A 25,651-nucleotide genomic window follows, 5' to 3' on the forward strand; every position below is an offset into this window, starting at 1 on the left:
CTGTGCTCCTGAGAGAGAGTCACCCCGAGAGAAGCTAAAGGGAGCCCCCACACTGTGCTGCCCCCACAGGCTGCCGTGGTTCCCAGAGCTGGTCCCTGAGTTCAGGATGGGCACTGGGCTATCTGCAGCAGAGGGCAGTTTACCATCACTGACTGACATGCATACCAGTCCTTGCCCGCTCTCTGCCTGAAGCGACCACTATACTGTCCACCCTGCTCTTGGGGGTCTTGCTTCACCAGTACCATAGTGAATTCCACTGGCTCCTCCTTCCCCACCCAGTCCATCCAGCCATCCCGCAGCCTAGAGCTCTTGGGCCTCTGGAGAGAGGGGGGGCGGGAATCTAATCCTACCTGCAGGGAGCCTCCTCAAGGTCTCTTTCCAGGCACCCAACTAAGATACCTACCTACTGGAAGGTCAGCACTTCTGTCCTAATTGGGGAAAGCTTGGCAGAGTCAGGACTCGGACATACCAGGGGACTGGGGGCATCACACCCCGCCCTCAATGCTGCAGACTACCCTACCTCTGCAATGGGGAGCATTAACCAGGGTGACAGGGTTCCCCATCCATCCACACCCCTGTGCAACTGGAATGGCGTGGGGTGTCAGGAACAACAGGCCACCAGCAGGCAATGTGTGGCCTGGTGATGTCTGGCCAGGCAGAGCCAGTGTGGGGAGCTGGGCAGAGGGGTGGGCTGGAGCCGGAAGGAGCTTGCAGAGCCCTGGCCAGCAACGCCTGTCCGATTAGAGAGGTATGTGGGCTGGAGCCTAAACACAGGATGTGAAGTACAGAGGAAGGGGACTTGGGCGGGTGGGAGGCGGAAGGGAAAGAGAGGGCCAGGCCCAGTCAGTTCCACCCGCAGCGTTAACCCCTTCAGGGCCATGTACCAGGCTCTGGTTCAACTAAAAGCACTCCAACCTGGGGTGGGGTGCCCACTCACACCCCCTTCCCCAGCTCCCCACCTCTGTAACTGGGATCCAAGGTTGGGAGGGTGGACCCAGGCAGTGAAAGCACATACAGGGCAGTGCCCAATACGATGGGTTAGTGGCCAGGCTCCCTCTATCCATTTCTGGGCAGTGGGCAGAGGAGATGCAGGGGGAGAGGAGAAGGCAGAGCAGGCGCAGGATGGGCCCCAGCAGCAGGCGGTGCTCTGGGGCTCCGCAGGCTCTTCAGACAAGGCCAGTGCCACCAGCCCTCCCGAGTGACTGCAGCCCGAGGACTGAGCTGGGACACCTCTTCCCGGGCACGCCTTCGTCTTGAGGACCACTCCCAGGCAGGCTCAGAGCCCACTAGCTATTTGACTGGTGGGCACTATGGGCCCTCCCTAGGCAGCAGGGACTCCCCGCCACCCCCAGGTCATGGAGCAGAGCTGGGCTTTTCAACTGCCTACTCCACAGGAGTCTTGCTGGTGCAGTGGCTACACACTAGTCAGCTAACTGCAAGGCCAGCAGTTCCAAAGCATCAGCCTCTCCGTGGGAAAAAGAAGGGCTTTCTACTCCCCTAAAGAGTGAGTCTCGGAAACCCACAGGAGCAGTTCGACCTTGTCTTAGAGGGTCGTTATGAGTTGGCATCGACTCAGAGGCTGTGAGTTTGGTTTTTGGCATTCCACAGATGGGCGATTCTTCGGTCCCAAGCACCAGAGGACTGGGAGTCCAGGACTCAGAACCACACCTTCCCCGTGTGGCAGCAGCGGCAGGGACTACCTTGGGCAGCCCCACTCACCTCAGCCTTATACATTCGGATGAGACCCTGGTTCACTTTGGACCAGGAGGGGACAGCACTGATGTTCCACAGCTGGTTGGAGTGCTCAGCAAAGGGGCCTGTCTTCATCTGAAAGAGAGAGTGCACAGCTTTGGTGGGGAGCAGCCTGGAAACGTGCCTTCACTCCCCTCCCCAACAGCATGGGCAGCGGTGGTGCCTGTGAAGACCATGGGGGAGGGGGCGTGGAGGAGCTATACAGCGTCCCCTGCCTAAACCTCTAGTTGCCCCTTCTCCCTCAACCAGAAAGCCTGACTCCCACCTCCCACCCACTGTAGCAGCCACAAGGAGCGAGCGCAAACTTTTATTGGAGCTCTGGGTGCTGCTCCCACCAGCTCCCCTGGGGCCCCAGCGTGCCTGGCCCCGCCCCCACTCAGGCTGCCCCAAGACAAAGGGCAGGCTCAGCTGTGGACACTGAGTCTGCACCTGCCACCAGGGCTGAAGAGCAGCAGGGGAGCTCGGATGGGGAAGGGCCAAGGTGGGCAAGCCCTAAACCCAGACATCGACGCACGTGAGGCATTCTGGGAAGACAGGTCTGGTCAGATAGCCCAACCCAGCCAGGCCTAGAGGTCGGTGAAGGAAGCTCCACTCCTGGTCCCTCCTCTTTGCTGAAAGCCTGCCCCTCCAGGAAAGGAGGCAAAGACTCTGCAGCAAGCCCAGTCAAGGCCCCCCTTTGGACACCAGAGCAGAGACGCAGGCCAGTGTGCCGTGTGCCCCACAGGCACCACCAGGCCACACATCCGTCTTCATTAACCAAGTGGCTCCTAAGGCAAAGGAAACGAACGAGTCTGGCAAGGAAGCAGGAACTTGGCCTGCGTGCGTGGAAGGTTCCAGAAGAGGTGATGTGCGATCTGGGGAGCTGGCTCTCTCCCTCCATGTTGGAGAGGTCCTAGTTGTCTGGGCTTTCAGAAGCACCCAAGTTCTGCCCTACAGCTTCGGCCCACTGCCTGCCCAGCTGGCCCACACCCACCAGCTCCCTGCAGAAGCTCCAGCCAGGGCAACTCAGGGGTTGAAGGTAAAAACCAAGTCACCGGCTGGCCCCAGCTGTTGGCCCCAGGTTCCCAGGAGTCTGTCTCTAGGCTCTGTTCAAGGTGCTCTTCCAGGTTTCCCCAGAGGGAGGCTGGCCCCAGGTGCCAGCAGGCTTTGCTGGGCTCCTCCCTTTCTCCCAGACCGCCCCCCCACCCCCACAGCTCTGTCCAGCTGAGGTCAGCCAGTCAGCCTGCAAAGCCTGGCCTTCACCAACTTTGCTGCACTGATCAGACTCCACCTCCAGCCCCCCAGGCCCCTCCTCCTTCCCCTCCCCTGAGCCTTGCCCCTCCCCCAGTCTTTTGGTGCTTGGGGAGGAGCCAGGCTCCCACCCCAGCCCCAGCGGCTCAGGGGTCACTGGAACTTGTCACCAGCTTCACTCTCTGGACAGGGCCTTGTGGGCAAGCCACCTAGGCAGCACCGGCTGTTTTGGCCAACCACAGCAACTCCAGGGGCCTATGCAGTCTGGGCTTGGGGGAGAGGCCACCAGAGGTGACAGTTCCTGAGCCAGCTGTGCTCTCTAACTAGGGGCCCAGGAAGGAGATCCTTCAAAGGCCCCTGGCCTGCTGCCCTGGAGTCTCTGTGGTCCTGGGCCCCCACCAGCGGAAGGGCCAGAGGTGCTGGTTCTCAGGGGCGGGGGTGTGCCCTGAGGCCTTCTGAGCCCCAAGGGCCCCCGCTAGCTCTTCAGGAGGGGACAGGAGCGGTTCTGGGAAAGGAGAGTAGGGAAGGAGAAAGGAATCGGGCAAGAAAACAAAAAAAAAAAAATGAGCTCATTCTAGCCACAAAGGGAGAAGAGAATGAGCGAGCACCAGCTAGCAAGCTGCAGTCCCGCAGTGACCCCAGGGGAATCGTGTGAGTCAGAGCAGCCATATTGAGCAGGAAATTACTCACAGCCGCTGCGTTCCTGCCTCTCCACTCCCGAGAGAATCGGCCTTTTGTAAATGGTTCCTCTGTCAGTAACTGAGGGGGGGGGGGATGGGGCAGGGGGGGAGGGGGATGGAGGAGGCTCTGCACAGCGCCTTCCTGTCAGCTCCTTCCCTTCCAGCTGAAATCTGATCCCTCCCTTCCCAAAACTCCCAATTTAGAAGCCAGATTGAAACTGAAATTCTTTTCCTGCCAGCCCTAGGCTCTTAAAGGCGCCAGCGCTGCATTTCCTGAGACTGCAGAAGCCCCAAAAGGTGGGGTCCCGTGTCTGGGATGGATGCCCGGGACTAGGAGGGCAGGTCCCCACGTGGAACCCGGGTTCCCGTCCCAACTTTCAGTCGTTTTGGTAAATTTCCCAGCTGTGCCAGTCCACCGAGATCCCGCTCTCCAGCAGCTGCACCGCCCAGGCAGGCCCAGGTCCCACAGGCCAGGGTCACTCACCCACCACCCACAGGGGCTGCAAAAAAACCCGTGGAAGGCGCTGGGAGCCCAGTGACAGGCTCTGCAGAACACGGGCACATGAACTCAAACACGTAGGCTGTTTCAAAAAAAGCACATCACACTCACTGCCTTGAGTCGATGTCAGCTCATAGTGACCCTGGATGGGCGGGGTGGCTTCCCAAGAGTGTACTCTTTATGGGAGTAGATAACCTCATTGCTCTCTCGAGGAGGAGTTGGTGGTTTTGATCTGCCAACCTTGTGGTTGACAGCCCAGTGCATAACCACTAGGCCACCAGGGCCCCTTGGTGGGCACAAGATCTTGCCTACAGTGGCTTCTACCCATGGGATATGGCCCCTCCTAAAAGCCTCTGTAACACTGTGCCCTACAGCCCAAGAAACCAGAGGGAGTCAAAATGGCTAAAGACTCTGGTCCTGTCCCCTCTCCCTTCTCACACTTCTCCCCCACTTAAGGAGCGCTCTGGTGGCTGTGACCTGGATGGTGGGCCCCTGGACCCTACCAGCTGCTCCGAGGGAGAAAGACGCAGGCGCCTGCTTCTGTAAAGACTGGCAGCCTTGGAAACCGTCCTGTAGGCTCCGCAGTGGAACCCATGGCCCTGCACCCAGCTCTTCCGATGAACTGTTCCATGGGCCGCCATTGCCACCTAGTGGCCACTGTCGGGTTTCCACCGGCAGGGAACTGGGTCCCCCCAACTTTGGGAAAGCTTGTGTTTACATGTGTGCGCACGTGCATGCGTGTGTGCACGTTCTTTTTATTGCGGCACACGAAACACAAAATTCCAACCTGAAAGCAACTCTCTGAGCTGTGTCCTCGTTAAGTGTTATTGGCAGGGACCCGGGGCTTGCCAGCCACCAGGGGGCACCAGAGCAGTGCTGTACCTCACCCCAAGGAAGAACAACATGCAATCTGCACCCCTTCCTCCACCCAGCCCCTCCTGTTTGTCCCAAGGCTCCTGGTGATCTTTAGACCCTCAGAGTCTCCTCCAGAGGCGAGCAGCAGTGAACCAGGCAGCCCCCACTCCTGCCGACCCTGGGCTCACTACCATGCTAAACTAAGGTGATCAGATTTTAACATTGGTAAAGCGGGATTGATAAAACTTATATCCTGGCGAAATAGCCACATGTCAGCCGAAAACCATATATCCTAGCTTAAATGGGGATTCCTGTTCAAGAGGCGCTCTCCTGGTGCCAGCAACTAGGTTCCTGGGTCCCACTCCAAAGCCCCCACCCTGCCGAGCCTGTCCTCACCTCAGTAATGAACAGAATGCACTCCAGGAACATGTAGTCCTTGTGGTTCTCATTCACGGCCTTCTCGTCCACAAAGTGTCTGGGCTCCAGAGAGGGGTGGTCTGGGAAAAGCAAAGCATCCTCGGGTCAAGAACCTGGCACGTGCACCTCCTGGGCCCCCCAGCCCCAATGCTCTCAGCACACAGTCCCACGGGAGCGAGTGAGCGTGTGCGCAGTGGTAGAGTTGCCACGTGTCCCATCGGGGAAGGCGATAAGGACACCACTTCCCCGGGGTCGCTGAGCTGACAAAACAATAGCTGCAGCTGCGGACACAGCCCTTGGCCAGGTGCCTGGCTGGGGTGGGGGTGGGGGTTTAACCAGTGGTAGCTGTGAGAAGGTTGGCAAAGACCCTCCTGAAGGGGCCACTGGGGAGAGAATCCATCTGAAGCACTTAGCAGGGCCTGACAGTGAGAGAGCAGAGCCCGGGCAAGTGGCCGTTTACTAATATTATTTTATAGGCAATTAATTCTATGTCAAAATAAGGCCTTCTCTCCACGCCACCCATCCCCCAGGGAGATCGTGCAGAAATGCATTTTGAAGGCATCATCAACGCAGAACCGGCTGCCCCCCCCCCACACACACACACAGCACTTGGCAGCAGCCCCGCCACACGCCCCACCCTTGCACAGGGCTGGAGAATAACTGCGGGTGGGATATGACGCTAGTCACCAAGTCAAAAGAGCCCCTCATTTTCCACATAACACCTCTCACACACACACACAGCTGCTGCCAGAGGCTGGTGCGCATTTCACAGGAGTCCATTATGCACTGGGTGGTTGGGTCGGTGGACGACCTCGCAGCCCAGCCCGTGTCACTTTCCATTATCTTGGTGGCGCTCCGCCTGCACCTCTCCCCCAGCCCGCCATCCCAGCAAGCAGCAGCAGGTCGACAGCAAACAGCCTCTGTCAGTAGCTGGTCTAATGTCCTGCTGTACAAGCTGTCACTGTCCGTGGGCCCTGGGCAGGAGGAGAGGGAAGGAGGGGGGACAGTAGGGAATAGAGGTGGGCAGCAGACTAGCGAGGCCTCTGCTCAGTACCTATCAGCTGTGAGCTACCCCAGATGAAGGGCAGAAACTGGAAGTCATCCAGGCCCCACACGCCCTGGCTGCCGGCTGGCTCCATCCGGTATGTCTTCTGGAGCTTCCGCATAACCTCAAGGTACCTGCACAGGATGGCAGGGGAGTGAGAGAAGGAAGCAAAAATAAACAGCGGGCCGCAGGCCTTCTGCCACTGGGAGCTCCAGGAAGCCAGAGACAGGCGCGTTTCTGGTCTCGACTGCCATTAGCCCAGAAGGGCGCAAGGTGCAAATCCGCTGAGATGCGCAAAATCATGGAGCCCCTATTCCCTTTGACCTTATGCACTCCACCTTCTTTCTCTTGGCCTCAAAAAGGCAGACACCAGCCAGAGGGCTGGCTCCGAGTGCCATCCACTCCCTCTGGCCCCTCCCCTTCTCTAAGCCTCTGAAAGGGGAGGGGGGATTGACTTTGATTCTCACCCCACTCAGTGGGTCAGCCTTCTGGAGCTTTCAGACACACCAGAGCAGCACCACCCAGCGAGGGGCCCAGGAACGGGCATTGATGAGCTCTCCAGGTGACTCCAACACATACTGTGCTACCTGGAGGGTGCTCGGAGAATTTTTTGGGGGTGGGGGTGGGGGTGGGCAGCAGGCCCAAGCTGATCTGCTGGGTGTGTGACCTCAGTTTTTTCCATCGGTACAATGGAGAGAGGGGTTGCTATCCCATGGGGGAAGTTGCGAGCATGAAAGGAGCCGATAGATGAATGCTTCTAAGGTGCAGGCCCATGCAGTCACTTGCTTTTACATAGAGGTGAATGCTGACCTGCCTGAAGGGCGTCTTCAAGAGCCAGCCCACACACCCGGGTCTGAGGAGCACGGGGAAGGGAGGACCACCACCCACTCGAGAGGAAAGGCACGCCCTGCCCCCCCCCAGGGCCCCCCTTCGCTACCTCTTCTTGCTCACCTATTGAACACCTTGAAGACAATAGCTATTTGGTCATCCACCCGGAGCACCCCAATCTTGCAGAGACAGCAGAGAAAGGCGGCAAAAGCGGCTTCGTGCCCTGGGGAGGGAAAGACAACAGCTGGGGGTTGACAGTCCTCCAAAAGCTGGTAAGGGGCTGCTGCTTGGCCTGATCAGGGTCCAAACCACTGACCACAAGCCCGCTCTGAGGAAGGGAGTCAGCATGCAGTCTCTATAGAGACCCTGTTTCGGGAACTACTGGCATTGTCATGGGACTCCTAAAAGGCCCAGGCTTTTGACTCTGTAAACAGGCATTTATGGAGATGCATGCAAACGTGGCTGGCTCATCAGTCTACCCTATTTACTGAGCACCTACTAGGTGGGCAGGTCAGGCCCTGGGGGGACAGTTCCAAACAAGTCCCCACCCGGAGTCATCAGGGAGGACAGGCATGACATCTGTGCAGGTGGTACATAAATGTTCAAAGGTTTCTCTAAGAAAGTGACCTTTCATCTGAAAATGTGAAGGGGTCGGGGAAGCTAGGAGAGGGGTCTGGCCAGAAGAAACAGCAAGTGCTAAGGCCCTGAGTCAAGAAAAAGTTTCAACTGTCTGAGAGGCCTAAGAAGGTTTCACTCCCTGCCACCGACTTGATTCCGACTCACAGTGACCCTGTAGAACTGACCCCGTGGGTTTCTGAGACTCTAAATCTTGACAGGAGTAAGAGCTTTATCTTTTTCCCACAAAGATGGTAAGTTTGAACGCAGGGCCCTGGGAAACCCACAAAGCTACTAAGGCCCCGCTAAGAAGAGGAAGTTGTTGCTGCTATGAGATGCCACCCAGTCGCTTCCGACCCACAGCACCGTGCACAACAGGTCCTGTGCCACCCGCGTCACTGTCTCTATGCCTGAGCCCACTGCCGCTGCATCAATCCGTCTTTTTGAGGCCTTTAGTCCACTTTACCAAGCATGATGTCCTTCTCCAGGGACTGGTCTCTCCTGACAACATGCACAAAGTATGGAAAATGAAATAAGGCCTCGCCATCCTTGCCTCTAAGGAGCACTCTGGCCAAACTTCTTCCAAGACAGATCGTTTTTGTCCTTGGGGCAGTCTGTGGTACCTCCAATATTCTTCTCCAGCACCACAATTCAAACACATTGATTCCTCTGTGACTTTCCTCACTCAATGTCCAATTTTCACAGGCACATAAGGCGACTGAAACTACCATGGTTTGGGTCAAGTGCACCTTAGTCCTCAAAGTAATATCCCTGCTTTACAATACTCTAAAGAGCTCTGTGCAGCAGATTTACCGTAAGCTACCCATCTTCTGACCCCTTGCCTGCTGCCTCCATGAGCACTGACTGTGGATCCAAACGAGACAAAATCCTTGACACCTTCAAGGATGGCCAACGCAGAGCAAGCAAGGGAGCAACTAGGAAAAGATGCGGTAGAAGTCAGTTAGTCCCAGACAGTCACGAGGAGTTCAGACTTCATCGGAAGAGCAATACTGACCACTACTAAGCAGAGATTGTCTTACAAACAAAGTCTCTGCTTTCAAGTTGATCCCGACTTCTACAGTCAAGAAAAGATACTCCCGTTACAGAAACCCCACAGCCTGCTGACCTGGCGAGACTTCCCCTGGGACGTCCCTATGATCACGACCTCCTCAGACAGAGAAGGAACAGCAATGCAACCCCTGCAGTGGACAGAGTGGCAGTGGAGGGTGTCCCCTTACTGCTGGCAGCAACCCGGAATGGGACGATGGGGGCCGGGGTGAGGGTGGGCCAAGCACTGGGCTTCATAAATAAGTCAACAGTCATAGAAACACCTGTGTTTGGGCTTTTCCAAAAACACAATGTGCCTGACAGTCGTTGAACATCTGATAAACCGGCTCTACAGCAGCAGGGGAACCGAGGACAGAGTGTTCTTGACTCTGGGCCTGGGCTCCTTCTTGGGGGGCCACAATCCCTGAGGGGTGGGGGCTGGGAAACACCTCAGAGAGCAGCAGCTCTGGCCTGTACCCACTTCACGGGGGCAGATGAGGCGAGTCCTTGCCAAAGCAGGGACCCTGCGCTCGACAATATCCCCTGGTGAGGTGCCCCACACGCCTCCTCTTCAGAGCCCCAGCATGACAGCCAAAGAGACCTGGCTGAGAGGTCAGGAGAGCGAGTGCCAGCATGCTGCCAACAGGTGGGTTCCTCTGAGGGCTGCCTTGCTCAATAAATGACTGGTTGGATGCAGAACAGAGGTCAGCTCTGCAGTCGGGCTCCAAGAATGTGGCAACAGCTCCCCTGGTGGGCTACGCTAGCACCTCAGAAGCAGCCTAGGCCTCCCGACCACTGGGCACTGACCCCAACTGGCCGCGGAAAATTACAGGAGTTCTGCAAAGCCTTGGTTGCTCAGAGGGGCTGAAGACCATGCAGGGCACAGAGCAGGCTGCCCAAGGGAAGAATGCAGTGGGCCAGGGAGCGGGCGATACCTGTGCCGTAGTCGATCCGTGTGGAGTTCCCCACTGACTCCTTTAGGTAAACAGCCACCTCAGGCACCGCCGCTGCCAGATGGGTGGGGACCACCGTGGCCACCAAATTTTCTGCCTCCTGATAACACAAGGCACAAAGTGGTGGGAGCAGATTAGGAGGCATGTCCGTGGGCAGTGACCCAAGGGCAGCAGCTGGCTGGGGACCCGGGCTGCTCTGGCTCCATACCCCAGAAGGAAGGGGCAAGGCAGCCTGGGCAGAAGCCTTTACTCTTATACAACAGAGAGGCCACCCTGGGGTGTCTGCTAGGAGCCAGGCAGGCATAATCTGAAAAGGGGCCTTTCAACCTCTTCATCTAGGGGCTCCTCGGAGCCCAGTGAAGACTATGGGAGACTTTATCCCCAAAGATGACCTCTGTCTCTACCACACTCCCAGGGTAGCAAATGTTTCCACCGTTTGTCCACCAAGTGACATGCACAAGCATGCTCACGGCAGCATTAATTTACAGCAGCTAAAAAGTGCAATCAACCCGCAACCAGAAATGTCCATCAACGGCAGAGTGGACAAATCAACTGTGGTCCATTCATAAAGGGACGACTAGGCAGCTTGGCTGCTACACACAAGAGCACAAGCTGTCAGACCTGGACATGAACTTCAAACACCAGCAACGCCAGCCGTGTTTCAGACTTCAACAGAAGTCAGAAGGACTGGGGGACCTTAAATGGGAGAGGACGACGTAAGTAGCCCTGCTGGGTGCTAGACTATTCTACAGTGTGATGTGGGTGGTGAGTGCATGGCTCTGGAGGCGGGAGCACATGTAAAACCACCCTAATTGTACAGCTGTGATTATGATTTCCCAGATTCTGGTATTAAAGTCTTAACAATTATATTTAAGTCAAATAAAAATCTTTTTTTAAAGTACCCACGGGCCACCACAGGCAGACCTGAGCCAGGTCCTGGGTGCTCCCTCTGCTCCCAGGGAGGTGCTAGGCCACAGCAAGCAGGGGCTGTGTCTCTGAGCTCTGTCTGTGTGCTGGTGTCCACCAGCATCCGGCTCTGCTCGTAACCTCCAGAAAGACCTAAGATTCTAGGGTTATTTCTTCCTTTGCTTTAAACTGACTTTTTGAACTTCCTAGGTTCAAAACTGAAACATTATAAAAACATACACATTTAGAAGGCTCATTCTGTCTCTCAAGAAGAAGCCACCCTCCAGAGCTGTGTTGTGGGGGTCTCGTCCAGCGAGACCCTCACGCGGTGACCCGGAGGGGCGGCGAACCTGGATGGAAGAAAGACACAGAGACGTGGAGCAAGACAAGTGCTGATCAAGCTCGTTTATTTGGGGCAAGGTTGGCAGTATATATCTCCAACAAAAGGGGGAGTGGGAGGCACATATTCTAATGAAGCATACTGTATAACAACCAATCGACCACATGTTCCTAATAAGGTAAAAAGGGCGCGCAACAGTTCTCAAAGACGTCCGTGGTGACATCCGCATGGAAATTAGGGCTTACCAGGTGAACTTATCACGATGTTCCTACTATGGTATGTCTGCAGTCCAGTGAGTGTTCGGTACTTTGACCAATGGCAGCAAGGTCAACTATCACAACTGCCCGTGCTACTGAGGAAGTAGCTTGGGATGTGGGGGTGGAGTTGGGCAGGAAACAAAGCTTTGCTGTTAGGAAGCAGCCAAGTTTCTGCTATGTGGCTGAGACCAGGGCCTTAATGGCCATCGGCTCCCAACACTGTTTCTTCATGTAACTGTGAACAATGTGTACAAACGTCAACCTACCTTTCTATTTTTCCCTTTCTTTTCAAAAGCTCCCTTAGCATGTACCATATATACTCAAGTATAAGCTGACCCGAATATCAGCCGAGGCACCTAATTTTACCACAAAAACTGCATTAAAATTAAGCTGAAAAACTCAGCTTATACCCAAGTATCCATGGTGTGTTGTTACACCTGGCTTTTTCCCCTTTTTCTGAACCAGACCAGCCATTCTAAAGCCCTTTCCCCCAATCCCCCTCCTTGTTCCTTTGTGGAGCCCTCTGAGAGCTGCTGTGGGTGCACTGGCTTTACCTGCAGAGTCAATGACTGATGGACACCCTGTGACTTCCAGTCGTCACACTGACTTCACAAACACCCTGTGCTCAGGGCATGAAGTGTCCTTCCAGGAGCCGACTGGGAGCAGTTAGATGTCCCCAGTGATTTCATGTTCCCGATGGCTCAAACAGCACGGGGCCTGCCCCTCTTGCTGCCACCCACATCTTCACTGTGCTCTGAGTCACCAGCCCACAGTCCCAAGCTCTCATGCCTCCTCACCTCGTCGAGTTTGGCATACCAGGTCCTGTATGCCTTGTTCCCAAATCGAGAGGGCTGGTCCACGGGAGGGGTCTCGTCAATCCACCTGTCCAGTGTGTCAAGCAGAGCGACTAGTTTCTCGATGGCCTGTAAGAGGAGGAAAGAGGCAGCTAAGTCATGGTGACTAAGTGTCTCCATCGAGCTCCAGACTCTTCCCCACTGCTGCAGAACTATGACCGCACACACGGCACCAAATGGCCATTCTCCTCACTGCACCTCCTGCCTCCCTCCCAAACACGCTCACTCAGCAGCCAAGGGCAAGCTGCAGTGCCAACGTCAACACCATCCCCGCCTGCTTTCTAAAGTCGGTGTTGGAGGATACAGGAAGTAGCAATGTCGCGGACCCGCCGTCCACACACCATCTTGGCACTTTGACCCTACTCTCCCTCCTCGTCTTGTCTTAGTACGAGCATTCAAGCCAGTGGACCTGGATTCCAATCACAGGTAAAGCACCCTGAGTTGTTCCAAGGCCTTGAGTAGGAACCCCAACTCTCTGGGCCTGAGTCTTTGCCTCGAGATCGGGGCTGATCATCAATCCCTGCTTCCCTCAGCGTGCGGTGGCTCAGTGACAGGGCGTGGGCTCAGACAAGTCTGCTTCAATGTACACACCACCTGAACAAGGAACTCACAGAGCCTGGGGGCTGTACTTGACCAATGCCCCATCATTAGGCAATCGCTCACGCTCGCTGGTCAAGTTACTTCCACCGGTTCATGTGACATGACCTGTGAGAAACAAGCTCACCACAGGCTCTCTGTGCAACCGCTGGGTCAGAGGTCCAACTGTGCAGCCAGCCCACTTGGAAAGCCAACAGAAGGCCTGAGGAAGGAACGGGGTCACCAGCCAGGGTAAAGTCCCAGCATTAGCCCAGGAAGGACCTGTCACTCCTGAGAAAGTCAAACAAGGCTGTCTATCCAGCTCAAAGGTCCTTCAGGGTGGCTAGAGTGTGCACCTTCCAAGTGTGGCTTGCAAGTAGAGGCCAGAACCACAAGATGTTGAAGAGATTGTGAGTCACGCAGCTCCAGGAGGAGGGCCCCTGCCAGGAGGCAGCTCTTATCAGGGACACACTGGAAACAAAACCAACTGGCTGCCAGCAAGTCGATACCAACACGTAGAGCACCTATAGGGCAGGGTAGAATGTCCCCTGAGTTTCCGAGACTGCAGCTCGACAAGAGTAGAAAGCCCCGCCGGTTCTCCCTTGGAGCGGTTACTGGCTTCAAACTGCCAACCTTGGGATTGCAGGCCAGCTAATACCCACTGCACCACCGGGGCTGCTCAGGAATACCCTAGATAAGGGGAAAACTCAGGGACTCCGGCACAGGTGGGGTGGGGACTTCTGTCCACCTAAGAAGCACTCGCTTGGCGGAGAGCCAGGTCCAGCCAGGTCTAGTACCGTCAGGCCTGCCCAGGGACAGAGAGCCCTGAGAGACGTAGGCAAAAAGAATACAACAGAAAGGCGTGCCTCCAACGCCTCTGCCCAAGCCGGGAGTGGAAGCAGTCCTGCAGAAGGCCAGCCTGGCCTTTAGAGCTGGCGGAGGGTTTCGGGGACACAGAGCTGTCTTATCTTGTCGAGAAGTGACCTAAGTGTCGACAAGAGCGTAGCTTTGTGAAGAACCAGGTCACCAGAAACAGCTACCGAGGACACACCAAACCCTCTGCCTGGCAGCGGCAGCAATGGCTGGTGCCTTAAGCTTGGCAGCAGGAAGCCCCAGCAAGCCCCGAGCTCCCTGGAGGCCTGAGGTCTCTGGCACAGCCCTGGCTGGGATGGAGGAGGCAGGTCCCAGCTGCTGGCTCAGCTGGGCATGAATAATTCAAGGCCCCCCTTCCCCTTTCTGGAGAGGGCTTTTGAACACAGGGGGCTGCCGCTATTGTTTAGGGTTTGTTGGAGGAGAGGGGCTGGAAGGGAGGGAACTGTGGGCTGGGACCTCCCTTGAGGCTCAAAGCATCATGGGAGCTGCCCTTCATCTCTGAGCCTGCTTCTGCCCTTTGGGATGTCATGGCCAAGGCAAGTCTGCCCGCCCCCGTTTGACTTGTGATATTTTCCCTTTGCCCCTTTGGTACGTTAAACAATAAATACATGAAGGGAGAAGGGAAGATATGAGGAAGTTGAAAAGTAGCTCAAATCAGTGAATATGAATTTGAAGATCTGAAATGTAAAACCCCCACCTAATTCACAATTCTTAACATAAAAATAAAGAACAGCTTGGCTTCCAAGATAAACCTCCTAACCCAGACTAGCCTGCCTCTCCCAAGATGCAGCTGCCGGGCAGGAGAGTGAGCCTGAGGCCACATGCCAGGAGCCAAGCCTTCTGCTGTCCCTGTGGCTGTGGGCAGAAACTCGTCAAGAGAGCTCTGGAGAGCAAAGGAGTTATCTCTGTCCCTCCAGGAAGACACAATGCTCACCACCTGCCATGCTCTGCTCCCAGCTCAGGTGGAACCCAGACACCAACAACTGAGATGGCTACTGGGAACTAGAGCCGAGTCCAGACAGTGAACCCTAGCAGGTATCAAGAGCGGCACTCGGAGTGTCCCTAGGAATGGGCTCCCGCCCGCCTGAGAGACAGACGCCTGGGTCTGATGCACCTGTGAAGGAGCCCTGAGTAGGTCTGATTGCTCCTCCCACTCCAGAGACTCACAGGGAACAAGGTCACTCAGTTCAGAAGTGACAGGGCTTCAAAACCAAGCCAGCCAGTCCAGTTCCAAAGCCACTGCTCTTACCCACACTGCATTCCTACCAAAAGGACAGGTCTTGAGCTGGGGCAGTCAATACCTGGCTGGTCTGAGGATCTGCCACAAAAGCCTCAGGGGCAATTAAGGAACCTGAAAGGGATTTAGGAGCAAGGATTTGCTGGGGTAATTACAACCTTCTCCCTCAGGCAGCCCTTCCCCACCACTTTCCCAGCCCACTGAGTATCTCCCCACTGGCCCAAGAAGGGGCCCTCTCTCTCCCTAGCCATCCTGCTCCCATGACCAATCCCGGGCTGCTGGGGGGGTCCAAAGGGAAGCCAGGGCAGGCTCCCCTCAAATGGACAGAACCAGGGCCTAGGCCACACAGCAGCCAGTTATGGTTCAGGAAGAGGTCTGAGGGCTAAGGGAGTAGTGCTGGGGCAGGTCAAAAGAGTGGGCAAGCACAGGACGAGGCCTTACCTCCCACCCCCACCCACACACAGCCCTCCCTCGGCTGAGCTGGTGAGACAAAGCCCAGAGCAACCACAGCCCAGGTCCTGCTGTCTGAGATAAGCAGTTTACTGTGGCTCAGGCCAACTGGGCCAGCAACCCAGGAGGCCAGCAAAGAGCTGAGACTCAGCCCTGGGAGACAGCACCAACAATGGCAGGCAGCCTGCAGGACCTCACCTTATGATGGGTGTCGGCCTGCACAGCGCTCTTGCGGCAGGCAGCACGTGCCCCGGGTTGTCCAACAACCCGACCCTGTGAAAACCAGCGTGGCCCTTCCTACAAACATTAGAAAGCGAGTCTACATGATCCCGCAACACCCTCCCCCCAACACACATGTCCAGACACGTGTTCACTGCAGCACTGGGCACCAGGGCCGGGCGACAGAAACAAGGGACGTGCCCATGGGCAGATGACTGGCTCTGCCGCAGTGCCTGCTCACAGCGGAAGAACAGGCAAGGTCAGAATCACGTGAATGATGCTGAGGGATGGACGTGGTGCTGAGGAAGTGAGTCAAGCACAGAAGGCAGAGGCTGGCGGAGACCACGATGATAAAAAGCCAAGGGCAAGTGGACTCACAGACGGAAACACTCTGACAGCTCCCAGAGATGGGCAGGACAGTCAAGAACCATGAGTGGATATGTCCCTTCACTCAGTGAGATGTAGGCCGAACAGGTGTGCACATGTAGGTTTGGCAACGTGTGTGTGTATGTGCATGTGCGTGCTGCAAGTATATGGGGGCAAAGTTAGGCAAACTTCCTCCCCACAACCAAAGGCCTTGAGGGGCTGTCACTGGGCTGGAGGACTTAGGCTCATAATCCCGGGGACCTCTTGAACACTTAATGTAACCACAAAAACCCCGCCCACTGCCATGAAGCTGACTCCAATCCACAGAGAAGCTTTGCAAGTAGACAGTCCCTCTCCTCAGCGTGGCTGGTGGCTTTCACCCACCGACTGTGTGAGTCTGGGTACTTTAGAGAAAGAAATCCGCAGAAACTCATGTATAAGAGAGAGTTTTCTATAAAGGTTGAGTGCGCATCAAGAAAACATCCCAACCCAGTGCTGCCCAAGCCCATGAGTCCAACATTAACCTGTATGTCCGACACCAATCCACAAAGTCCTCCTCCATCTCACAAAACAGACACAACAATGCCGACTGCAGGAGGAAAGCCGAGTCAGTGAACGTGTAAGCATCTCAGCGCTGGCAGGGGTCTCCACACGGCTGCTCCAGCACCCAGGGCTGCATCGGGGAAAGTCCATGTGGCTTCTCCTCAGGGATGTCTTTCAGGAAGTAAGAATTGACAGCTGAAGCAGGGAACTAAGGCAGCTGCACCCTGGTCTGACCATCACAAAGCAAGAGACCCGAGAACTACAACGGCGAGGCTCACGGAGCCATTTATCCCTCTGCCCTTCAATTAACCCCACTTGTGTCTATAGGCCAGGTTGGCACAATACACTATCTCACCGACCTTGCAGTTAAGCTATCCAATGATCACCTAACCGTGCCCACGGGGGCCACCAAGATTCTGCTCCACAGCTTATTTGGGGGAGAAGCAACTGTGCTTTTAAAATCAACTCCACGCCAACCGGATGCCAGGGACTTCCTCAAACGGAAACATTCGTGTGCACTAGCAAACATTACCAAAAGAGTCAACAGAGACCCCAACACTGGCAATGGCACTCGGGTGAGCACAGAGAACGTGGCAAACTCAGCAACAGAAAGAGGTGCAGAGGACACTCAGGCAGACAACAAACACAGGAAGGAAGTACCGTGATTGTCACCAGAGAAATGCAAATCCACACACGCTACCATCTCACCTCAGCATTCAGAACAAGGCTCAAAAAAACAGAACAGAGGAGGGGAAAGCTGGCGATGGTGAGGGGGTGAGGAGGGCCTGGATGCATGGCTAGTGGGGCTGGGCAATGGTGTGGTGCTCCTTACACAAACTGGAAATGCTTACACCACACGATCCAGCAACCCCACACTACCTGGTCCACGGCCTGGAGAAAGAACACTGCCCCGGCCAGCGAGAGGCACACTCGTGTTCGTCGCAGCACAAAGACGGACACGACCTAACACCCAACTTCAGAGTCTACAACGCTGACGAAAACCGCTGCCTCTGCCAGACCCGCAGCACACAGATGAACGAGTCCATCACAAGAGGAGGAACCCTACTTTAGGAGACTCACGGCTTACTCAGGAAAAGATACATTCTGCACAGGGAGGAGAAAAGAGGATGTGTCACTCACTACTCCTGTAGAGAGCGCCAGTCTCGGGAGGGTGGGGAAGCACTGGAACTGAATGTGACTGCCCAGCTCATTTTAAAGGTGATTTCGTCATAGGGGGAAGAAAAAAAGGAAGAGTTCTGAAAATGATTGTGTTAATGATTATACAATTCTTGACATGATTGGACGATGGAATTGTATGATATGGATTATGTGCCAATAAAATTTGGGGGCGGGGGAGAGGTACAGTCTGGGAACCCCTCAGGGGCAGTCCTACCCTGTCCTCCAGGGTTGCTGTGAGGCATCATCGACTCCACGGCAGTGAATATGGTTTCCGGTGTTCTGGAGAAGGTGAACGGGAAGGTGATGCACAACAGAAGTTAGCGCAAACTGATCAGGGCAAAGGAGGACCCGGGAGGGGAGCGAGGAGGAAAGGCAACAGAGGCGTAGGCTATCACACGCACAGCCCTGCAGTCACTGTACTCTTCAAGGGGCTACACAGATAGATACGCAAGCTACACAGGAATGGGAAAGGGACTGGCATGACAGCCATGAATACATGTCAGGGGTTCACAGAGGATTTTTCTTTTTTGCATATGTATCTGTATGTTCTATAAATATAGCCATGAGTATACTAGAAGATACAAAAAGGACACGGTTATGGAAACTTCCCAGTCATAACCAAACACCTTGAGGCAACAGGTCAGGGCCCAGGATCAGAGCCTCAGAGGACACCCGGGTCAGCTGGCATGACAGCAGTTGACACAATGGCACAGTACCATTCACCAGGACTTTGTTCTACATCCTAGTTTGGTGGGGAGTAACTGGGATCTTAAAAACTTCTGAGTGGTCTTCAAAGGTAAGCTATTGATTTTCTTCCCAGTTGGAGCAGAGAAGAGTGAATAAAATCAAAGATGCTCGAAAATACTTAGTCCAAATGGACTAACAGACCATTGACACTCAGTCCCCATGACCCTGAGGCGAGAAGACCTAGTTGGTGCCCAGCCACCACTGTCAACCGCTCTGAAAGGGATCACACAGGAGGTCCCGGGGAGAATAGGATAAAAATGTAGAGTAAAATTCAAAATAATAAAAAATGACCAGGCTTATTGGTCTGATAGAAACAGATAGGTCTAGTGAACCCCAAGATGATAGCCCTTAGACACCCTTCGATCCTGCCACTGCACCTACCACTAGACAGGCCGGCACAGTGGAGGCCACCCAGAAAGAACACTCAGCCCCAGAAGACAGTGCAGTAAACCGGACGGGGCAGGAGTGCTAGACGAATGGAAATGGGAACCCAGGGAGGAAGTGGGAGGAGTGTTGTCACGGCAAGGGGATTATAGTTCATGCCATGAAACAAAATGTGTGAATGAGAGACGAGTTTCCCCATCAACTTTCACCCAAACCACAAGAAAAGGTTCCCCAAACACGTGCACACACACAGCACCCATGGAGCAGTGTGGACTCCAAGTATAGAAAATGTACGTGCCCAGATCCAGCGTTGGCATGGGCTGCACTGGTGTGCGTGAACCCTTCAGAAACTATGCCCAGAGGGCCGCCTCGACATCCACAATGGAGGGGGGCGAGAACGAGGATGGCCTTGCAATGAGTGGTGAAGAAGCTAGACTGAGCCCGGCTAGCAGATAAAATAGTCTGGGGTCTTAAAGGCTTGTTTCCAAACAAGCAGCCGTCTAAGTGAGATGACTAGGTCCACATGAAAGAAGCACTCCTACATCGGTGACCCAAAGATTGCAAATCATATCATCCAAAGCCAAAGGAGCAATTAGTATTGGAGCCTAAACTGTGCGGTTCTGGTGTGCAGAAGGCTGTGGGTGACAGTGGAAGCCCAAGATGCATTTGTGAGATCCACACAGGAAATAAGCCGCTGGTGAGTTCCCTCTTCCCTAGTAGAGGGGGGGAAGAACCTGGCTACCCCACAGAGTGCCCTGGAGAGGGTCCCAGCCTTGTCGGGTGAGCCCCTCTGATGCGCATTGGGCCTGAGCTGGTTGTCAACATGTTCTGTGTTCTGTTTGGTTGCTTCCTCTTGAGGTGTATCCCAGCAGTATTTTGTCATTGGGGGTAACCCTCTTGAGTTTTTGTTATATGTTTTTCTGGTTTTTTGTTGTTGTTTGAAATCATTTTATTGGGGCTCATATAATGTTTTTCTGGGTTATTTTTTTTTTTAGTATCTGAAACCCAGGATTGATGAACAGCAAATAGAATAAGGGTTTGGTTGGGGTGGGGGGCTGATATTAAGGAGTTCAGGAAGAAAGAGAATGTTTTTAAACTGATTGTGGTACCACTTGTGCAATACTGCTTGATGTGTATGGTTTTGGAAATAAAATGACATGAGTAAGGGCACATCTCTGTGGGGAAAGAACTCCTCACAATGTCCTGGGTCGAGGGGACCAGCAGGGAGAGGCCAGCTTTTGGGTTCGTGTTACCCACGATTCTGTGAGCGATCTTCTCCACGAACACACGGACTTCTTTTGTCATCTTTTTAAATCTAAACCGGTCTATAAAAACATTGGCAAATAAGAACTATAATGATACAATAAATAAATATAAAAACACCAATACACAAGAATGAAGCAGCGTGTTTACCTTGATCTTATTTCTATAAATACACAACTCTTCATAGCTTTTACCAAGACTGGAACCTAAGTGCCAAATGCTGGCTGTACTTGTGCTTGGGCCCAGCTATGGACAGCGCACCCTCAGGGCCCTCGTGAGCAATTGGGGGAAAGGCAGTCGCAGCAGGACCCCAGCCTGTGCCTACCTCAGAGACTTTGTACTCAAGGGTCAGCTTCTTCCCCTTCACGCCTTCGTTGAGAGTGAGGATGAATCCGATGTAGTCTGCATATGCCTGTAGAGGAGGGGCATGGGGAGAGGGAGTGCTGTCAGGATCATCACCCTGACTCCAGCATCAGGGGACTCCCCCCACCCCTCTACCCCGGGTTAGCAAACAGCACCAAGTAGGCCCTGACTCCCAATCTGGCTGCAGGAGGCACAGAAAGAGAACACTTAAAAATGTGGGTGGTGGCATGAGACCTACTCCAACATCAAGACAAGGGAGATGCTTCACCGGCAGCAAAGATCCAGCATCTCTCTTCTCGCAAACATGTTTACCAATTTTGACACCACACGCTGTCCCCACCCACCACGGCACTCTCTCTACTCCTCTGCCGGATTCGGTAATGTGCTGTCATTCACAGACAATACTCAATAGTATGGGGTTTGTAACAGAAGAACCAGGTTTCAAGTCAAGATCAGGAAGGACTCAGGATACATACAGTTCTGCAGGCAGGACAGCTTCTAGGCCCTGCTCACAAGAGGGCCTCTTCTTGCCCTAGGCCTCAGTCTCCCAAGCGTCTTGAACAAGCCCAGTCTATGCCCTGCTCGGAAGTATTGCAAAACTCCGTGGCTATGCCACTAAGTGTCTAAACAGACCCCATTCTGCTGACAAGCCTCCTTCCTGCCCCAGGTGCTCAGCTTCCTCCCTCCACGGGCTGGAAAACCCACTAGACCGTCTCCTGCTTCTGCTGCCACAATTTCTCTACCACTGCTTCTTGCTGCCTCTTGCCACCTCTGCGGTTATGGCTTTCTGTCTCTGGGGACTAGGAGAGTCTCCAAGGAAGGACTCCAGGGCCAGGGAATGCACTCCACTCCCTTTTCTTTCTTGCCAATGGTGGGGTGCCCCATTAGCTTTCGGATGGGTTCTCTTTTAAGCCTAGTTAGCTGGCACACCTGACCAAAGTCCTTCTTAGGGTTCTAGACACCTTATTTGTATGGTCGCAAGGGTGCTATGCGCCTAATTTGTATCACTAACCAGCTACCCAATTCCCTCGGTGAACCACGGACTTTATTCACCTAATCTCATCCCGTCCTTGGGTGGGAGTTACAAGAAAGTCATATTAGAACAGGTGAGGACAGACCTGTAAGGTAAATTACTGCCCTACAGGACTAGACACTCACCTCCAAAAAGAACAGCAAGGCAATCCCAAGGGTCCCGGAGGGGCAGCCCGAAAATGTTCAGTACTCACCTGTGCTGCCGACGGCTCCATGCCCACCCCCATGCTGTGGCCACCGTAGCTCTCCCCTTTCACAGGGAGGAAACCAGCCTGCACTAGTGGCGTGCCCAAGATCTCCCACCGGAGGTGGCACTGGGCCCCAGCCAACCTAACCCTGAAGCTGAGTGGGTACTCACTTCCCTGCAGGTGGCAGGTCACACCCGGCAGAGAAATAAGCAGCACTGAGGTCCCTGGTGACAGAGGTCCTGGGAACAGGTTAACTCCTGCTTCGTCTTCTTTCGTCCCCAGCCCTTTCCTTTACTCTTTTCTTCCTTTCTCAAGGCCTTAGGAGATGCCAGAGGTTCCCACAGCAAATCTGGAGACAGCTCTGACCAACCACTTAACATGTGGTAGGAAGATGAGGTCACACATTCAGTGGGCCAGGTAAATCACCCCAGAGCAAGTCTGAGTCCCTGTGCTGGGGGGGGTTGTTGGAGCCGGTGTGCAGAGTGCACGGGAAGACATGGATAAGAAGTAGCCAGGGTCCGTGTCAACTTGCACACGGCCCTGTTCCCCAGGCTTTCATGCAAACACCACGGCACGAGCAGCCTCCACCGACATCAGGATAGCGAGGACAGGGCCCAGGCAATGGTTGGTTCCGGTGTTCAAGAAAGATCCCTGATGGCGTAGTAAGGTCAGCAGTTCAAAACCATCGGCTGCTCCTCAGGACAAAGTGGGGACTTTCTCCTCCTGTAAACAGTTATACTATCAGAGATTCACAGGGGCAGTTCTACCTTGCCCTGCAGGGTTGCGATGAGTTTGGGGTTTTGTTTTGCTTTGTTGTGCCCTTTAACAAGGTTTAGCGCATGCCTAGCTTTGGGCTATGAGTTTGGGGGGTTGTCATTCATCTTGGTCTCTAAACAATCTCTTTTTCTAGGTGAGGAAACTGAGCTCAAGTAGTCTAAGCACTTATTCTTGAGTATAAACTGAGTTTTTCAGCACATTTTTAAAGCAGTCTTTGTGGTAAAATTAGGTGCCTCGAGCTAATATTCGGGTTGGCTTACACTCGAGTATGTGCGGAATCTTGTCTAAGTCAAAGGAAGAAGAAACGGTAGACCAGGTTCCAAGCCCAGAGCTCGCTGACTCCAAAGCCCTTGTTGGACCTGCCCACCGGCACAACTCCAGCAGAGTCCCACGGCCCCACGGTGACAAATGCATGCACTGGACGGAAGGGCTTCTGAGCTAGTGACAAGGCCTCTCCTGGGTGTCACTGGACATACGCTCCAGAGGAAAAAGAGGCAAACTCTTCCCCAAAAGTGCGGCTGCTGAGAGGAGGGTCAGCAAACTGTCCCAGCCCAGGGCTGGACAGAAAATGTCTTAGGCTCTGTGTGTCTTCCTGCCGGGTGCTCCGCTTCTCAGGTCTGCCCCACTCTGCCATGGAAAGCACAAAGGCAGCCAGAGAGACATATACACAACGTAGTGTGGCTGTGTCCCAATCAAACTTTATTTTAAAAATTCAAAACCAAACTAAACCCCTGCTATGGAGTCAATTCTGACTCAAAGCAACTCCCCGCTGTAGGGTCACTCCTATATTTCCGAGGCTGTAAATCTTCATCTTTCGGTCTCACAGCAGAAGATGGGTTTGAACTGCTGACCTGGAGGCTAGCAGTCCAACGTGTATCCGACAGAGGCCACCGAGTGCTTTGTGTTGATAAAGGCAGGCAGTCATCTGCTGAGTCCTGGCCCAGAACATAAGGAGTCAGCATCTGGGGCTCTGGAGAGTGAATTTTCTGAGTTTTACTGCAGCCACTTACTACCTGTGCCCCCTTGCTAAGTTTGGGATCACGAGACCGAGCTCACATCTGAAGTATCTAATTCTCCTTGAAACACATCTAGAGGGAAGGCAAGAAACTGAAGTCCTGTCTGGATACAGACAGACAGACGCTCAAGTTCAGGACAGAGCCATAGTTCCCACCATGGGCAATTCAGTCCCTAAGGGACATGGGGCAACATCCAGACACAAGTTCAGTGTCATGCCCGAGGAAGAGGGCGGCTGCCAGCATGTAGTGGGCAGAGATCAAGGATGCTGCCAAGGCTCCCACAGTCCCACAGAGGGAGATCTGCCCCCAAATGCCCAGAACATCCTGAGGCTGAGCAACGGGGATGAGGAAAGGACTCAGACCATGTCCTTTGAAGGGACACTGAAGAGACAAAGGTAAACTATCTTGGAGAAGACTTAGGGACAACATGAAAAACAGCTCCTGCTAAACATCTCCAAATATTTATGGAGGCCTATGTGAAAGAGGAACCAGAGAAGCTGATCCAGCCCCAAGTCACAACTAGGATAAGGCCCTAGGCCAGTGGTTCTCCGCCTTCCCCAGGCCGCAACCCTTTGACACAGTTCCTCATGCTGTGCTGACCCCCCAACCATAACATTACTTTCATTGCTACTTCATCACTGTCATTTTGCTACTTTTATGAATCGGGCCACCCCAGTGAAAGGGCCGTTTGACTCCTAGTAGGGGCGCACCCCACAGGTTGAGAACCACTGCTGTAGAGTTTGGGCTCAGTGTAAGCACAGCTGAATATAAGCAGGCTCCTCTGGCAAGTTTAGGAGGACTCTGTGCCTGTCCTGCTGTGTGCGTGGCATTCCCCACCCCAGCTGAGATTTTGAAACTGGCTTTCTTTCCCTCAGGCCGTCTTTGACACACGAGTCCCATATACTTCCAAACTAAGCCGACCGACCTTAAAGCCGATTCTGACTCGTTGTGACGCCACAAGGGTTTCTGAGACTAGACCGTATGGGAACAGATCATCTTCTCGGTCTTCCGTGGTGTGGCTAGTGGGTCTGCACGGCTGACCTGGTGGTTAATAGCCCGATTCTCACCCCACTGTGCCACCAGGACTCCAGACTGTACAGGAGATGCAAGCTATCTCTGCTCTCTAGCAGAGAACGCCGGTCTACAGAGAAGGGGACTTCCTGCCCCTGCCACTCAGTTTCCCAGGCCCTGGTGCTTTTAAGAGACAGCCATATCCGGCACCGTAATTTCCACAACATCACCTCCTCTCTCCTTTTGACAGTCCAATGCTCAGACTTGCTATTATTTTCGACCAAGAATGACACTCAGTAGTCATCGGTTGATGAGACCAGGATCAAGGCTCTTCAGTTATCCTGGTCTCAGGCCCCCCCCTCAGAGAACTGCCCCTTCAAAGGTGGGATAGCCAGCTGCTCTGCCACCTCTCTAGTTGATCACTGACCAGGCTCTGAGAGCAAGAAGGGCCAGGAGCACCTGGTCCCTGTCATGCCTAGGAGACCACCGTCTTTGAAAAAGCCCAGGTGTCTCAGAAAGACAACTGTAGTCTCACCCCAGTTAGACCCCAGGAAAGACACCGCTGTACCTGAGAACGCTTCCATTTGCCCATGTCCGGAACCGTGTGAATCTCCTTTTTGGGAATGATGAAGTTCTGAGCAGCTGGAGGGGTCTCCTCCGAAGGATCTTGACAAAGAAAATAGAAAATCCAGCAGGTAAATAGAATCCTCCCAGGCAACAGATGCACAGTCACACTTTTAAAGCCAGACTCCAAGGTCCAAGCCAGAGCAGAAACCGGACACCAACTCCCAAGACAGAGCAATAGCTTGCTGAGTCAAGCCCATGGGGCCTCCGACTTTTTCCTACTCTGCAAGGATTAGGACTCCTGGAGATGCCCCTCCAACCAAGACAGGTTTGTGTTCTGCCAGGCCCTGCCTCAGAGTCCCCAACTGGGTAGAGGAAAAAAATTAAATCAAGTAAGCCTTGTAGATATTAACAGGAAACTCAAAAGAAAGTTGGGGGGGGGGGAGGCAGGTACACATTGTCTTAGTTATCTAGTGCTACTATAAGAAAAATACCCCAAACAGATGGCCTTAAGAAAGAGCCATTTATTTCCCATAGAGTATGCGGCTGGAAGTCTAGGCTCAGAAGTCAGCTCTAGCAGGTGAA

General features: G+C 54.1%; 1 protein-coding gene across 1 annotated transcript in view; it reads right to left on the minus strand.

Annotated features, from left to right (window-relative positions):
• Window positions 1-25,651, minus strand: part of PTPA (protein phosphatase 2 phosphatase activator) — a 48,633-nt gene that overhangs the window by 7,239 nt on the left and 15,743 nt on the right. The window contains exons 2-9 of the mRNA XM_075560659.1: window positions 25,071-25,168; window positions 20,441-20,527; window positions 12,222-12,347; window positions 9,904-10,021; window positions 7,430-7,529; window positions 6,488-6,612; window positions 5,413-5,513; window positions 1,720-1,827 (exon numbers count right to left, since the gene is read on the minus strand). Of these exons, the coding sequence (XP_075416774.1) occupies window positions 1,720-1,827; window positions 5,413-5,513; window positions 6,488-6,612; window positions 7,430-7,529; window positions 9,904-10,021; window positions 12,222-12,347; window positions 20,441-20,527; window positions 25,071-25,168 (863 nt within the window). The remainder of the gene's footprint in view (window positions 1-1,719; window positions 1,828-5,412; window positions 5,514-6,487; window positions 6,613-7,429; window positions 7,530-9,903; window positions 10,022-12,221; window positions 12,348-20,440; window positions 20,528-25,070; window positions 25,169-25,651) is intronic.

The sequence above is a fragment of the Tenrec ecaudatus genome, chromosome 10 (genome assembly GCF_050624435.1).
Source record: "Tenrec ecaudatus isolate mTenEca1 chromosome 10, mTenEca1.hap1, whole genome shotgun sequence".
NCBI classification, from domain to species: Eukaryota; Metazoa; Chordata; class Mammalia; order Afrosoricida; family Tenrecidae; genus Tenrec; species Tenrec ecaudatus.